Source organism: Mixophyes fleayi, chromosome 9 (genome assembly GCF_038048845.1).
Source record: "Mixophyes fleayi isolate aMixFle1 chromosome 9, aMixFle1.hap1, whole genome shotgun sequence".
NCBI classification, from domain to species: Eukaryota; Metazoa; Chordata; class Amphibia; order Anura; family Limnodynastidae; genus Mixophyes; species Mixophyes fleayi.
The window spans coordinates 35,883,847-35,900,994 of record NC_134410.1 but is presented as its reverse complement, the minus strand read 5'-3'; the positions used below and the strand labels follow the sequence as shown (position 1 = coordinate 35,900,994).

At 39.8% G+C, this 17,148-nt stretch overlaps 1 protein-coding gene across 1 annotated transcript in view; it reads right to left on the bottom strand.

The window, feature by feature from the left end:
- Window positions 1-17,148, bottom strand: part of SLC9A6 (solute carrier family 9 member A6) — a 46,323-nt gene that overhangs the window by 16,377 nt on the left and 12,798 nt on the right. The window contains exons 2-8 of the mRNA XM_075187272.1: window positions 12,370-12,569; window positions 6,636-6,713; window positions 5,401-5,477; window positions 4,800-4,912; window positions 2,032-2,137; window positions 802-948; window positions 492-592 (exon numbers count right to left, since the gene is read on the bottom strand). Of these exons, the coding sequence (XP_075043373.1) occupies window positions 492-592; window positions 802-948; window positions 2,032-2,137; window positions 4,800-4,912; window positions 5,401-5,477; window positions 6,636-6,713; window positions 12,370-12,569 (822 nt within the window). The remainder of the gene's footprint in view (window positions 1-491; window positions 593-801; window positions 949-2,031; window positions 2,138-4,799; window positions 4,913-5,400; window positions 5,478-6,635; window positions 6,714-12,369; window positions 12,570-17,148) is intronic.

Below are 17,148 nucleotides of genomic sequence, written 5' to 3'. Positions count from 1 at the left end.
CATCAAACCCTGTAATAACCGGAGATTGATTACAGCCGGTTTACATTTCACCATCCAAACAGCATTCACCACAATGCGCTTCCAGGCTCAGCGAGTGTGACTGAATACGCTGAACTGGGGCTTAATGTATTCCCCACACTCATAGCCCAGTCTTGTCACCATGTGACTGCAATCTCTATAAGAACACATCCAACACAAGATATGTAGTTGGATGTGGAGGTACAATATGCAGTCATGAGTTTGTGCTGACAGTGACAAACACTGGAATACAAACGCTTCCAGAACATTGAAATAAGTGCACGCTAAAGCAGGGAGAGCACATGGGAAAGTGGCCTTAGTATTACTGCACTGAATACAAACAGTCCAGGTCATTCTCTCACACATCTCAAACAACGTGACTTTACCATAACCTATCCAGCAACGGGTCAATCTCTGCCCACTGCAATGTGTGTGCAATATTCAGTAGCCCACATGACTGTGAAGCATCATACCAGTGAAACCACAAGCTTCAGCGAGGAGGAACGTGCTCCAGGACATCAGGAAAAACAGGCCGGTCTCCAGCAGCTGGAACTCCCGCAGCTTGGTAAATTTGGTGACGTGGATATGTGTTAAGGAGCATGAAGACTGATTTTAGGCCAGCTACACCCCCTGCCTTAGATACAAACATCTACAATTGGAGAGGAAGGAAGATCTAGAGTACCTGTGGCCTTTTACAATACATGTCGTCTTACAGAGAGCGCTCTCCAGTATATAACATAACCTTTTCTGCCTGTGTTACATTGCAGAAGCACACAAAGGAAGGATATTAAGGCAGTGACCACTCCAGTGGCTGCTCCCATGGCAAATGACCCGCTGAAAATGCCCAAGAACATTCCCACCGACTTGAACATGGCCGTGGTGTCGAACGTGTGGCTGTTGTCTCCGGCCGGCTGATATGCGACAATTGACCTGAAAGAGATGTACATTCATTTCGATAGAATGGGAACTAAGCGTTAAGAAAATGTTTATGTTGCACAGGAAGTAATCTGTAGTGTTGTATATCTCACTGAAAGTCCTAGTACTTTCTATATTTTGAAGCATATCATAAAAACAATAGTCACTATGAAAACGTATTAGCTTTCAGTGTATTGTTTGGTACTGCATACACAGAGTCAGATTAATACAATGTATTTATATCAAACCAATCTTGGACATATCTTATTGCATGATGGACATCACTAACTGCATTATTGTACAGTTATTTATATATTCAACTATTTTTACCATAAGGTTTTTGACTCTGTGATAAAATGATGCACCCACTGAAAAGTAGACTTCATATTGACAGCACAATAGGATAAGCCACTGCCAACATGCCACAGAGGTTTGGGCCAATACAAAAATGTATGGACAACATTCACATAAATAAAACAACTTTCAAATTGTCTGGTTGTCACCTCCAAAAACAAGTTGGGTGCTCTTGTCGCCTGCACATGATTGTAGCAACGATGTTAAAGTCTGAAATAATATTCGTGAGAATGCAGCTAATCAGTTCATAGGCAATCAATGACATCCCTAGGGCATCTCATGACTAATATTCATGAGGCCTGGCTAATATTCATAAGACACAGATTCATTGTGAATCTATAGCCCGCATTCTCATGAATACTGCTTGAAGCCTACAAAATAGCTGCTTCCACAGTTACATTTAACCATAAACCAATCCAGTTTATGCACTAGATATATATCAGGAATATTAGTCTACTGAAATAATTTTTGTGAGAATGCAGCTTATTTATAAGGAAACGTTGGCATCACTGAGTAACACCAAGGTGTAGAGTTACTAAGACTTCTAAAAGGAAAAGTGAAGATGTTTTCTAGTTATTATTTCTGTAGTACAGTCTAGAAAATGATAGGTAAAATATGACTGGTTTCTATGGCAACATCTCCTGCTTTCCATTTTAGAAAATTTAGTACATCTTCCCCCGATTGATTAAAGCAGTATATACATCAATAAACCTTCCTAACTGTGGAGAGAAGAAGAAAACTTACGAAGAAAGTACAATGGCAACTGCATCATTCAGGACACTTTCACCAAAAAGCAGGGCGTACAGTTCCACATCTACTTGCAGTTCATTAAATATGGCTAGGACAGTCACTAGAAACAGAAATATAGGCAGTCTCTTATTACTTCAATTTGTGGGAAAGTATAGTTATATAAAACTACAGTTTGCAATACTGCACTAAATCAGCTTCAAATTGCAAAAATGACCATCATCAGTAGCTATTTATACAGTGTCACTGATTCCGCAGCGCTGTACAGAGAACTCGCTCACATCAGTCCCTGCCCCATTGGAGCTTACAGTCTAAATTCCCTAACACAGACACAGACACAGACACAGACACAGACACAGACACAGACACAGACACAGACACAGACACAGACACAGACAGAGAGAGACTAGGGTCAATTTTTAATAGAAGCCAATTAACCTACTAGTGTGTTTTTGGAGTGTGGGAGGAAACCGGAGCACCTGGAGGAAACCCTCGCAAACACACGGGAGAACATACAAACTCCACACAGATAAGGCCATGGTCAGGAATCAACTTCAATTACTTGTATTTTAGATTGTCAAAAGATGTATGGGAAAATAATACAAGAGGAGCACAAGCCATAACTAAATGAAAAGGCTGAATCTGAGGAAGAGGACCTAAATCCTTTCTATAAGAGGGGTAGATTTACTAAAACTTCTAAAAAGAAAAATGGAGGTGTTGCCCATAGAAACCAATCAGATTCTAGCTATCATTTATCTAGTACATTCTAGAAGATAATAACTAGAATCTGATTGGTTACTATGGGCAATGCCTCCACTTTTCCTATTTAGTTTTAGAAAATTCACCCCAGAAAGTTTAAAGTATTCTACACATAAATTGATTATGAATAGAAAAGTGTATTCCCATGTCCAAGAGATGTTTTGCTAAATTTTAATTTCTTGGTAACTATGCCTTCTTCCATTAGAGTAGAATTGATTTTTCAGCTCCCATTTTAATAAAATATGCAGAGTAAGAAAATGGATTTACACAAAAAATATGCCAGAAAATAGTGGTAACCTGCAAGTTGTTAAAGTTATATGGATGACACTTTTATACTATAGTATACCGAGAGCAGAGCTGCAGATTTCATTGTCTAACCTAAATAACTCAGTTGTTAACTTTTTCTTAAAAGTAATGTACAGAGCTCCCTATTTATATTGCCATCATCATTTACCACTAAGTATATGGATTAATTTTCATTGTATGACACCCTGTTGTTCTATACTGGCAACATGAAGGGGAAGCGCAGAGACGTCCCTTGACAGAGTCAGCAGGAATTCTATGCAGCGGACGTTAACCTGCATGGGCTTTAAAGGACAATTCTTAACTGGCAACCGAGCCCAATATCACGGTACAAATCTCTGTGGGCACTGGTCAGGGTCGCCCCTTTCAGCTCTCACTTTTTCTCTTGTCATAGAACCTCTCGCTGCTAAAACAGCCGCCAACCCAAACATCTGAGGGATAAACGGGGTTCTTGCGAGTACAAAATGACGCTATATGCCAATGGTGTGCGGCTTACCCTCACCCAGCACATACCCCTTCATCCCTAAGATCATCTCTGAAATCCAGATTTATGGCACCTCATCAAGACAAACACAATTAATGCGGACAAAACGAACGTCATAAGATTTGAATATAACTGACCCAATTAAAAAACTACTTGATATAAACTGTAATTTTAAATGGCAACCTTCCAAACTTAAATACTTCAAAACTTTAGATTACTAAGCTTTACAATCAGTTACTTACGGCTAATTTCCCCTTAGTGGAGCTTATAAATCTGATCTTTCCAGGTGGAAAAGGAACTAGTTTTACTTTTAAATATCTTCAAAAACGGATCTCTATTTTTATTTCAGCCATGAAACCTCCAGATCAGGATACAGTTCTTACACAATCATACAACAATGGGGGCATAAATGTCTCCAATATAAAGAAATATTATCTAGCAGCTTACTTATCTCACTGTGTCCAGACACCCTCTCTCCCTGGTGCCAAACTATGGCTGGATAGAGTCTAAATTTGGCCTCCATTTGTTCTGTCCTCTGGATTCCCCAACACCAGAGATCAGCTTTCTCCAAATCCCATCTTTCTCCTGACAGGGTATACAAACTGCTCCCTGAGCCTCCTTAGATTTACCCACTGTGGAATAACAGACAATTCCCCTGGATATGGTGCCCTCAGATGTCAGTCTGGGCTAGAAAAAAATATTAGATTCTTCAGCGACATGGGTACCCTGCCTGCCTTCTAGTGACATGTATGTCGTTAGTTCTGCTCCATAAAGAGATATATACTGCGTAATAAAGAGTGTAATGATTTGGCCTGAAGAAAACTACAGATATTGATCAAAGTGTATAAAGTGGTCACGGACAGGTGAATGCAATTGGATCAGATTATAACTCGTACATGATTTGGTAAAGCTGCACATCCCGATCTGTGAGCAATATGGCCATAATTGTGTGCAGCTAAACTGACCCAATCTTTCTGTTCAGACACAATGCCGAACACACATCGCAATGCAGGCTCCGCATTTACATATCGAAAAATGGACAACAAACACAGAGCAAAGGAATCTAAAGATCTCTGTTCCGTCATACAAATTTGATCCAATCAGATCAGATTTTGATTGAGTTTGGATGAACCCACACACAAAGCCAGCTATACACACACACACACACACACACACACACACACCGCTAGACCAGATAAACGGCACATGTAGGGGTTACCTGGATCGGTTGCAGATATAATGGCTCCGTAAAATAAGCAGTCAGTAAAGAAAAAATCACCACCAAGGGTTCCCGTGACCTTCATCAGCTTTACACATCCATACAGGAGAGACCTGGGGGTAAGACCAGAGGTGAGTAGGACAACTTCATTAACCAAGCTCTGGGTAACGTCTTGTCAACTGTGCTGGAGCTCCCGTCTCTCTTGGAGGAATGTAAATATACATGCGCCTCGGAATATGTTTGCACTATAAAAGGAAAACCGTACCACCCAGTTCTCTACTTCTTACCACGATACTACCTCCCTCCTTCATTACATTTATCAGATATTTTTCCTGCCATGCAACAACTTTGGACAACGGTGGCTGTACATATGGCAGAGCTCTGGAGCAAGCCCTGGTGGTGACTGTACCCGGCTATGTGTGTCTACTGCTACCATCCCAGCCCTGTTGTTACATTAGTACTTTAAAACCAAAAGGCCAAAACAGTAGCTAAACATTTAAAATTTGGAATAAAATCTGCCTCTGGAAGAGTTTGCACGTACATGAGAGACTTCAGTGTCACATACTCAATGCAAAACAGGAATTGGGAGTGAAATACCTACCCTATTACAAAGCAAGAAATCACAGTTCCTAGGAAGGCATAGGCAAGGATGGAGCCCATGTTTCTGAAGAAGTGCCTCTATAAAATAAAACAAGGGGTTATGTAAGGGTTTATAAAACCTTCCACATCTTAAAACAAAATACAAAATGCAAAAACTTCTTTCTGAACCCAATCTGTGTATTCCTAAGAAAATGACACTACATTTACTTGTTATGAAGTGATGTAACGTAAAAGCTGGCTCTTGCCTTAGTAAGGTTGGGTACACAATACGGCTTTTCAGATGATTATTGGGCCAATCACACGATAAACGAGTGGTCGGCCTGCTATATTGCATTAGTGTGTACCATGAAACCTTGAACAATGGTCGTCCCAAAACACCAATCATCGTTTCATTTGATTTTTAAACCGGACTAAAAATCTCGTTCAACGCTGGAACGATGTCCTTCCAATCCTGCAGTGTGTATCCATCACCATCAGGATCTCCATAGAGTTTACAGAGTCATGATCTTTTCAGCAAATGGTTATAACTGATGAAGATCACAGATCTGAGAGCAAATCTTGTAAAACACGTATAGTGTGTACACATAAATCGGCATGCTGATCGGGGTAAAATCGTTATGGTTATGACATTGGGAGAAATTTTCTGTGTTTATCCAGCCTACAACAGAACAGTGGTATACAACATTTTAACTAGTATACACAAGTCCCATTGATGCGTACATATAAATAGTCTGTGTGGGTGGAGGTAGAATGTTATAGACTAATATATAAGAGTATGGTTACAGGCGCTGGTTTTTAAAAACAAACAATAAAACTTATATATATATTTATATAAAAGCCTTTTCAGATCTGTTTATTATACTTTTGCTAAGAACTGTATTTTTATAGTATAACACATTTTATGTCCACCACCCCACATCTGGAATGTTTCTGTATGACATGTTAAAATGGGTTTTTAGATCCAAATAGACTCAATATAAAAAAAAACAAAAAAAACAACAACAATAAATTAAAATAATATTACACATATACATACACACATATACCAAAAACTGGAGCAGATTCTGAATACATTAGCACAGAAGTGTTATGTGTCAATAAAAGTAAGCACAGTTCTTTGGGAGCTTGGGCAGCATGATAAATAATACAGATCTTCCAGTCATGGAGACTCCATATAAAATGTGCACTTAATTATGGTGATCTTAACCCACACAGCAGTGCTTCCCCAATACTTACCCTTTTTAGGCTGTATCCTGCATAAAATATAATTGGTGGAAGAAGAATATTGAAGAAAACTTCAGGATCAAATGTAACCTGTAAATAAAAGGAAAAACAATGTGCTCACTGTCATTTTATTATTATATGACCATTATATTTTAAAATTATTATTTTTTTAATCTGTTCATATCTTTAGCAAATCAAAGGCCTCGGATGCATGGGGGCAGATTCAATTCCCCGAATTGTTCTTTAGAACACCGCGGCCCACACATTATTACCGGTACTACAGTAATTTCTCTGCAGTGATTATTACCGTGTGATGGTAATAATGTGCAGGTATTACCGTGCGCGGGCCATGTTGCTCCAAGGAACAACGCCGGGGAATTGAATCGGCCCCATGGTGTTAAATAAAGCATTTGTTATGCACTCCCAAAGCCTATTAAATGTGTTTTAATGATGACAATCAAAGAGAATATAAATAATTTAAGCAGATGGACTTTTGCACCCACACTTTCTGACACATCCATTTCTACGGTCATAGCTGCATGTTACAAGCAGAAGACTCATGTATCATGATGTTTACAACACCCGGGCACTACTCTGACAAGTATTATAATGGGTAAAGGAATAAGACTTGTGTCACAGTGCCATGTACACATACTACTAGCAAACACAACAAGCTATTTATATGGTGTTCCTGACAAGAGCCAGTCTTTTCCACGTGTCCCTATTTTCCCAGGATAGTCAGCCAACACTAGCAAGAAACATCTTACTGCATGGAAATAAAACCCTACAACGGAACAGCGTGTTAAAAGGTTTACAATGGACATGTGGGAGAATATATTACTATTACTACCCATCTGTGTCTGATCGGGAAAACTGCAAGGGACATTATCATCAAAACTGTACTTCAATGATTCAGTTGGACACTTTTCTCAGCCAGTTATGTAATTTCTAAAGATTGCTTTCACAGTATCAGTAAACTTGTCTACTTGATCTCTAAAAAAAAAAAAAAACTACAAAAAAAAAAAAAACAAAACACTTTTGTAATTCTCTACTTTGCTACACTAGAAATTGACGTCTTTTCTTGGAACCACTGAAGCACTGAAGCAGTGGTTGTCATGTGTTCTCCACCCTCACATGCTTTGTATAATAGGTCACCTGTATTGGTGGATATGTGAATAGGTGCCAGCTAAGGACAAAGAGGAGACTAATAAAAAAGTAAATAGCTTAAGAGATAAGAATCATTGAACAAACAACAGGAACAGATAGAGTTTTATTCACGGAGGCGACCTGGTATGTATCATATTGTATACCTGACCTTACTACATAATGCTTTAGAAAAAAGTGCCAAGTCTAGTCTACAGCTTTAAGAAAAAGTGGAATTAACACTACGGAACCAGAACAGTTACTTGATTTTTAAAAGTAGAAACCTCCAAAAAGATAAAAGAAATAAAATTGTGATAATGTGGTGTCCTCACATCTATCCAGGGCTTGATCCACTCACCCCAACACTGGCATAAAGCTGCCCTAATGTGGTCTTGACTTCAGAAACGCTTTAAAAACATCAACAGAGTTAAGCTGGGTACACACTACAGGTTTTTTACCCGATTATCGGGCCAATCACATGATAAACGACTGTTAGGTCTGATATCACATTTGTGTTTACTCTCCCCAATCATGTTATGTCATACCAAAGCACTTCATTTGATTTCACTAAAAATTGATGTCAGGCAAATCCTGCAGTGTGCACGCACTCACCACCTGCCGCGTGCACGCACTCACCACCTGCCGCGTGCACGCACTCACCACCTGCCGCGTGCACGCACTCACCACCTGCCGCGTGCACGCACTCACCACCTGCCGCGTGCACGCACTCACCACCTGCCGCGTGCACGCACTCACCACCTGCCGCGTGCACGCACTCACCACCTGCCGTGTGCACGCACTCACAATCAGGATCTCCATAGAGTTTACAGAGTCACCATCTTTTCAGCCGATGGTTATGACAGATAAAGAGCACAGATCTGATGGTAAATCTAGTAAAACGTGTATAGTGTGTACACATGGATCGTCATGCTGATCGGGACCGGGAGAAAATTTCTGTAGTGTGTACCCAGCTTTACTAACAATGAGTGACATGGAAAACATTCATATGACAAATGTGTAACTAAGATGTTATAATGGTCACTTGGAGGAGTTTCACCTAATATTAGCAGCCACTCATTAAACTACATACAGACTCCGTCATTACTACCATTCATATTATCAATACACAATGATCAAACCTAAAATATTCACACAAACAAAATTAAGTACTAATAATGCCCCCTGAATGAACCGTAACCCTTTCAGGATTATGTTTTGTGCCTAATTATTTAACAGAACAAAGAAAGGTCTGGCAAATGATTGGTGGTAAGTTCTGTACTAACACCCGACTTCAGAAGTAGAGATTACTAGTTTGTATGTTAGAAGAGGTTTGTAACTTCCCAAATGACAGGAGCAGAACAGGAGGCTACTCTCTCTGGGCACATTTTAAAGGCACACTAATCGCAACAAATTGCTTCATTGTATTTAACAAAGAAATTAATTTGCTAAACATAGATTAAGCCCTCTGCATGGGGCCAGATTAGAGGTTTGTGACCGAGGCCCCTTAATTGGATGGAGATCAGGCTTTCAGAAACTCCGGTTTTGTCTCACCCATAATGACATCATACCCACACTCACCATAGACGGTATATTCCTGAGGAGATGATCACACATGGGTAAGAGTGACAGGTGGTCTTTGGGAGGAGTTACAGGGATTATGGGACATAGACAATGGCACTTTACTAAATAATTAACTTAATACACAGACATATAATTACTGTAACAAGCATATCGTTATATATTTATCTTACAGTGTGTACATTAGGTCAGTGGTTCCCAAACTGTGTGCCCTGGCTCCTTGGGGTGCTGCAGCGATCTCACAGGGGTGCCAGGGGCAGTGGTGAGCAAGGCAGGGGACTACTTGGTAATTATTTTGGCTTTGAGGTGCCTTGAAAAAAATATGGAGACCCTAAGGGTGCCTCGAACTGAGACAGTTTGGGATCCACTGCTGTGGATATATCAGCCTATCAACTACTAGGTTGATATATACACTTACACAAAAAAACAAAAACAGAGGTTAAATGTATTACTTGGTAATAGTAAAGCCCTGCAAACCCAGTGACAGAATATACAAGATACATATTGGTCAGAAAAGATAAAGTTGTCTCTAAGAATTCCTCTGACCAAGCACATCACTATCACACTGACTCTTCAGTATCTCAGTACACCTATAGTCGCAGCACTGGAACTCACTGTTATGAAACAGGACAAGCAGTCATTGTTATGTGATTCTGTAAGGACATTTACATAACTGCAATTTTTGCTGATTGTAGAACGTTATCAGGTTACCAAGCACAGAAACGGTCTATGAAATCACTCACATCGCTGGCATTGCATTCCACAAAAGACTGTTAAGTCAACGGATAGATCTGCTCCCAATTGAAGACAACCGCCACATTCAGTTGTATTAATGGCTTACAAAGTGCACTACGCAGGTATACAAAACATCAGTTTGTCTATTCGCTCTCCCAGTATAGTGCACATTAAAGTATACCATGAGAGTTGGACTGCAGACGGTACAGTCCTTTAAATGTAATGCGTAGCGTTTCTATATGCTCTATACTGACCTTACATACTGCACTAGAAACTTGGTAAGACACTAAAAACAAATCAAAAAACAAAACAAATGCGGAAGGGATTCTTTAAATGGCAGCAGGTCTATCAGTTTATTTAATCAGTATATGTCACTGTGATGCAATGCTAGATATGTAAGTGATTTCATAGGCACTCCTAGGCAAGATCTCTCTGGCCTGTTCACAGACATCTAAACCTTCCAGGTAAGTAACCTGGTTACATAGCTTACATGGCATGATTGAGGTGCGCGCGTGTACGTCCACATCATACATGGCATGATTGAGGAGTGTGTGCGTGTAAGTCCACATCATACATGGCATGATTGAGGAGTGTGTACGTGTAAGTCCACATCATACATGGCATGATTGAGGAGTGTGTACGTGTAAGTCCACATCATACATGGCATGATTGAGGAGTGTGTGCGTGTAAGTCCACATCATACATGGCATGATTGAGGAGTGTGTGCGTGTACGTCCACATCATACATGGAATGATTGATGAGTGTGTGCGTGTACGTCCACATCATACATGGAATGATTGATGAGTGTGCGTGTACGTCCACATCATACATGGAATGATTGATGAGTGTGCGTGTACGTCCACATCATACATGGAATGATTGATGAGTGTGTGCGTGTACGTCCAGATCATACATGGAATGATTGATGTGTGTGCGTGTAAGTCCACATCATACATAGCATGATTGAGGAGTGTGTGCGTGTAAGTCCACATCATACATGGAATGATTGATGAGTGTGTGCGTGTACGTCCACATCATACATGGCATGATTGAAGAGTGTGCGTGTATGTCCACATCATACACGGCATGAGGTGTGCATGATAAAATATTAGCCTGCATGGGACACTTGTACTCCAGAGATCCAAGTACCAGGTGCAGCCGACCAAGGATACAAATACATTTGTTGTATTATAATAAAGGAAAGGTGGATGCCACCGAGTTTCCAGAGCAAACAAATTTAAGAAAGACACACTAATATATATCTACATTATATATATACACACACACACACACACACACACACACACACACATACATTTATTAAACAAATGGCCTATTATGGCTGCTGTCTGCTTTACGTCTTACTTGTAGGGAAAGGACTTGTGTGCTATTACAGGGGGGAGACGTTGCTGCTTAGTGCTGCCAAGTTATGTTATGCGGTTTAAAAGTTGTGCCACTACCACGTATCACATCTGTAACAAGAGCTCTGTGTCACCTCGTACTGTGGCATAGTGGCCTGACACTTCCTCTTCATATCTTTGATTACTTTGAACCTGTTTACTTCTGGATAATACATACACTATTATCCATATCCATAATATAAATAAATAGGAATATCTGTTTAGCAGTTTGCTCTCCTATTACCTGTTGATAATTGTTACTTTGTGTACTGAAGCTGAGACATTAAAAAGCCAAAACTTTGTATTACATTGAAAATCTAGTGATGCGATAGATGGATAGATAGATAGATAAATAGATAGATAGATAGATAGATAGATAGATATATAGAGATAGATAGATAGATAGATAGATAGATAGATAGATAGATAGATAGATAGATAGATAGAGATAGGTGGTACAAGTTACATTTTGCAGCAGTTTCTCTATGTGAATGGTTTGGGTACATAAGAAGCGAGTTCATCCTGCCAATATCCCAAAACATTACAATGTGTGGACCCCACTTCAGGAGACTAGTTCACATGTCATTACACTCCAGAGTGGTCAATCTACTAGTGAAAATATTGCATTTCGCCACTGGACGAAAATCAGTCCTTTATTGTTCTGTAATAATATTGTCTTTATGACGGCACTCACTGGCATTAACCTGCTTTGTTGTCTTGTGTGTGTTTTTTAATCTTTTTGTATTCCAACAGGCTCTTTTAATTCTGGTTTGGTATTAGTTTTGCAGGGTGCTTGATGATGGACTTAGAACTTTAATCACAGTGCGCAGGCTGCAAAAACCTCACTTAAGACCCACGTCGAGCATGTTGTATAAAATACAAATCTCACCTTTCTGAGCATTTCATTGTCCTGAACATTGTTAAGTTCTGGAGAAGTCATTTCACCTTTCAGGGTGTACTCATAGAACTTGCCGCTGACATTCACTATTAAGGTGGTAGGACTCAGCTGCTGCTCACAACTTATGGTCACGTTGTTGACATCGCTGGGAATGTGAACACCATATCGCAGCACCACACCAACGATCAAGCCTGGAAAACAAGAGTACATTATAGAACATTACTTAAGTCATTACTGCCAGACACAGAAATCCGTTAAGCCAAGCACTATAACTAGCACGCATGCCACTTTCAGTTATAGTGGACTTGTCACCTATGCTAATTCTTATTTGTTTAAAAAAAACAAAAAACGTGAAGGTCGATCAAATTCAACCATTCACCTTTTGCACAACTTTATTCTATTTACTGTTAGATCAAAGACATACATGGCAATGACACCAAAGCCTATGTTAAAGCATGCAAACATATGCTTTAACACTAGAGGCACTAAGGAGAAGCTGTTCTGAGTTGCATACATCTCAGGGCCTCTCTCTTCTGGAAGGAAATCCTGGTGAAGACATCACCAAGCTTCTGGTTGACCCAGTAAGAAGCTTCAGTGGCACAGCAAATTAATAGAGATTTCTCTGCCAGATTCACGGATGTTATTAATTACAGTTAAGGGCTTTAACTCAGTTTAGCCATCTGATATAGGAATTACTGTTATAATTGCCTTAATGTAGAGCATCCATCAACTATAGTATTGGCAATCACATAATAAAGATTGTAAGCTTGCAACACAGGGTTCTCTTACCTCCCTGTCTGTATGTATTACCCAGTATTGTTTTATTAATGTTTGTTCCCAATTGTAAAGCGCTATGGAATTTACTGGCGCTATATAAATAAATGATGATAATAAAGTAGGAACATATGCAATGATTTTTTTTCCTATGATGAAAATCAATGACATTGTAGAATTAGCACTACATGGGTAACGCATATATTTAAAAAATAAAGCAAAACAGTGTTCAGTGATGATCCTTTATTTATATAGCGCCACTGATTCCGCAGCACTGTACAGAGAACTCATTCACATCAGTCCCTGCCCCTTTGGAGCTTACAGTCTAAATGCCATAACATACACACACAAGCAGAGAGAGAGAGACTAGGGTCAATTTTGATAGCAGCCAATTAATCTACTAGTATGTTTTTGGAGTGTGGCAGGAAACCGGAGCACCCGGAGGAAATCCACGCAAACACGGGGAGAACATACAAACTCCACACAGATAAGGCCATGGTCGGGAATTGAACTCATAACCACAGTGCTGTGAGGCAGAAGTGCTAACCACTTAGCCACCATGCTGCCATGTTCAAGCCTAATCATCTAGATAGCCAATCACTTGAAGACTATTTTGTGACATTTAAGTGTAAAGCTTCCCAACTAGTTGTTCATTGAGGAGTACCACAAAAGTATTTTCTTCCTAACTAGTCTGCTCAGAAATTGCAGCCATAATACAACATGGTGAACAAATGTCAAATGTAGTGAATTCTCTATGGGGAAGTGCACACAGAGCATTTTCCTGCTGTGATCTGTACTTCCAGAATCCCATGTGTACTTAGAGAATAGTTTACTCCATTTAAAAAGTGGTTTAAATTGTGCTCAGGAAGACTACATACTGCCCACATTTAGCATAACAGAAGTGATGGGTATGCAGGCTAATGACCACACTCCTACTGTAGCTGCTCTTCCCTTAAAGATAATCCCTGTGGTGTCCAATAACCATCACTAATTCTGGAGGAGTATTTAAGGGTCATTTAAGATATGAACTCACCTCTGCATTTTTAGAATGAGGTCTAGAATTACCCCTTCATAGCTTAGTCCAAATATCTAGAGAAGAAATGGACCAGTACACAACGGTACGTGATGCAAGAGGTTATTTGCAAGATACCTCACATTGCGACAACATATACATATGTAATTACACTCAGTGGTTGAAGTAGACATTTAGAAGTGGTGGTACAGAAAACGTATGTGAATGGAATGTTACAATGATAACAGTAGGAAAAGTGGGGGTATGGCATACCACTGTATACCGGTCCACTTCCACCACTGATTACACTGGTAAAAAACGGCAGTTAGCTTATGTAAAATGTATGTTCAAAATGTGGCATTGGGGCGCAATAAACAGGTCATATGAATTGACTATGACTCTGGATATATCCTGGCGCAACATAAAACTCCAACCTAGCGACCACACCTTTCCTGGCTTCAGACCCACACTCCTATTGTGAATGACTGATAAATTCCATTCATAATTTTACAACATGCTTTGCAAATGACAGCCATAATAGCCATGTTCCCGTATTTTAAGGAAAGGCTGGCGGCTATGGGTTTTTGCCCAATTAGTTTACAAATTTTCAATCACACCACCAATATCTAGCTCCCGTATATATTGCCATTTTTGTTCCTTTTTACACTTTCCTATAGAGCAGTGTCCAGACACTGTATGCAAGCCGCGTTCTGCTCCATCCTGCATGGATTTTTACCCTAACCCTCATATCCATGCCTGCTAATACTCTCACTAATACACTAGTGTGCTAGATTTGACATGAAATACAATGACACTTAGTACTATCATTTGCTATCAAATATATCACAATAAAGTATATTAGAGAGGGAGGACACCAGGATGGAAATGATGGTCTAATCTCGTTATAAATCTAATTACTCTACAGGCTGAAGCAAGATCTGAGTGTCATGCCTTGTCTGTCAGCACTCAATAAGCACTGGGTAACCAGATAGGCAAGTGCCAAATAAAAACAAAAATGACCATTATAGAAGAGGAGAAAGGTGAGGTGGTGGTTTCACATGTGTTTAAAATGTGTCAAACTTTCAGTAGCTGGATAACTTTTTTGGGCAGGAAGCAAGTATTTGTTATTATCTATGAGAAAGTGCCCCTTTTAGGTATTGTTATACAAGCTTTTTGGGATATCAAATTTTAAAACAGATTTACAGAACACAGGGCATAGAAGGACTGAAGACCTCCATCGATAACTCAGGCAGCTAATAGGGTCCATATGCCAAAATCCTAGATGGTGACTCACAACTAGTCAAACACTGTCCACTACAGCATCAAACACTCACCTCTTAAAAGCTCTACAGCCAATCTCTGCCGGAAGCTTGGCCAATATGGAACAAATACAGACTTCTGCTCTGTACAAATGCCAGTTAATAGAATCTTACACATTTTCTTGGAGAAAAGACTATTAACTTACTCAGTGAATACAATTAAACTAATAAGTTTATAAAGCTCTTACATAATGCTGTTCAAAACAAAAATTTGAAATAAATATTAGGATTAATGTGCATATGCAAGGTAAGGAAATGTATACATAAAAGAAAATATGGAGCTTTGCTCTTATTTATAAATAATTGTATAAAGCACTGTAAGTTGTGTACACATGATACAGAACAATGGTAGTAAGAGCTTCCAACAAACTGCGGTGATCGGAAGACATTAACTGATATATTGGGCATTAACGAACACTGTAAAGGGCACTAGTTAAGCTACAAACATAAAATACAAAATAATTACATGTACCAGAGGTTTAGAGCTGTGATCCCTGTCTACAGTTTTCTCTTTAAACAAAAAAACACAAAACACAAAAGGTTTCAGCTATAAAGCCCAAAATGTAACCAAAAATGTGAAAATAAGTGTTTAATAACTTTCACAAATATTTGTGTCAAAGTGTTTTAGAAGTTCCAGTATACGCCCTTTTCTTGCATGGTACAAGACCTCTTATCCATTCTCTAATCATCTCCCATCTAAACTAGTGCAACCTCCTGCTATCTGGCATTCCTGACACCCATATATCCATCCTAAATGCTGCTGCAAGACTGATCTTCCTCTCTCACCGCTCCCCATCTGCTGCACCACTTTGAAATTCCCTACACTGGTTCCCTGTGTCCTCCAGAATTAAATTCATTACTGACCCTTACCTACAAAGACCTCAACACCACTACCCCTTCATACATCTCAAATCTTATATCAAAATACTCTCCCTCCCGCCCTCTCAGATCTACCTCTAACCTGCGCCTTGTCTTATCATCACCATTTATTTATATAGCGCCACTAATTCCGCAGCGCTGTACAGAACTCATTCACATCAGTCCCTGCCCCATTGAGGCTTACAGTCTAAATTCCCTAACATACACACACACACAGACTAGGGTCAATTTGTTAGCAGCCAATTAACCTACCAGTATATTTTTTGGAGTGTGGGAGGAAACAGTAGCACCCGGAGGAAACAGTAGCACCCGGAGGAAACCCACGCAAACACAGGGAGAACATACAAACTCCTCATAGAGGAAGCCATGGCCGGGAATTGAACTCATGACCCCAGTGCTGTAAGGCAGAAGTGCTAACCACTACGCCACCGTGCTGCCCATCTTATCTCTGGTAACCACCTCCCACTCGTCTACAAGACTGATCCCCATTTATGGAATTCCCTACCACACTCAATCGGACTTTCCCACATCCTTCATATCTTTAGATGCTCTCTGAATACCTGTCTTTTTTAAGAGCTTACCTTATCGCTGATACTATTCACCCTCACAACTGTCCCAATCTCCACTCTGAGCCACATTTGTTGTTGTTTCAGCTGTGCCCTCTTCCACTTAGAATCTAAGCTCTCTAATGAGTAGGGTCCTCCACACCCTTTGTTTTCATGTCTGCATTTATTTTGCCTACCTTGTAGGCTCCCGTTTAATGCATGTCTCGTTTTTCCAACTGTA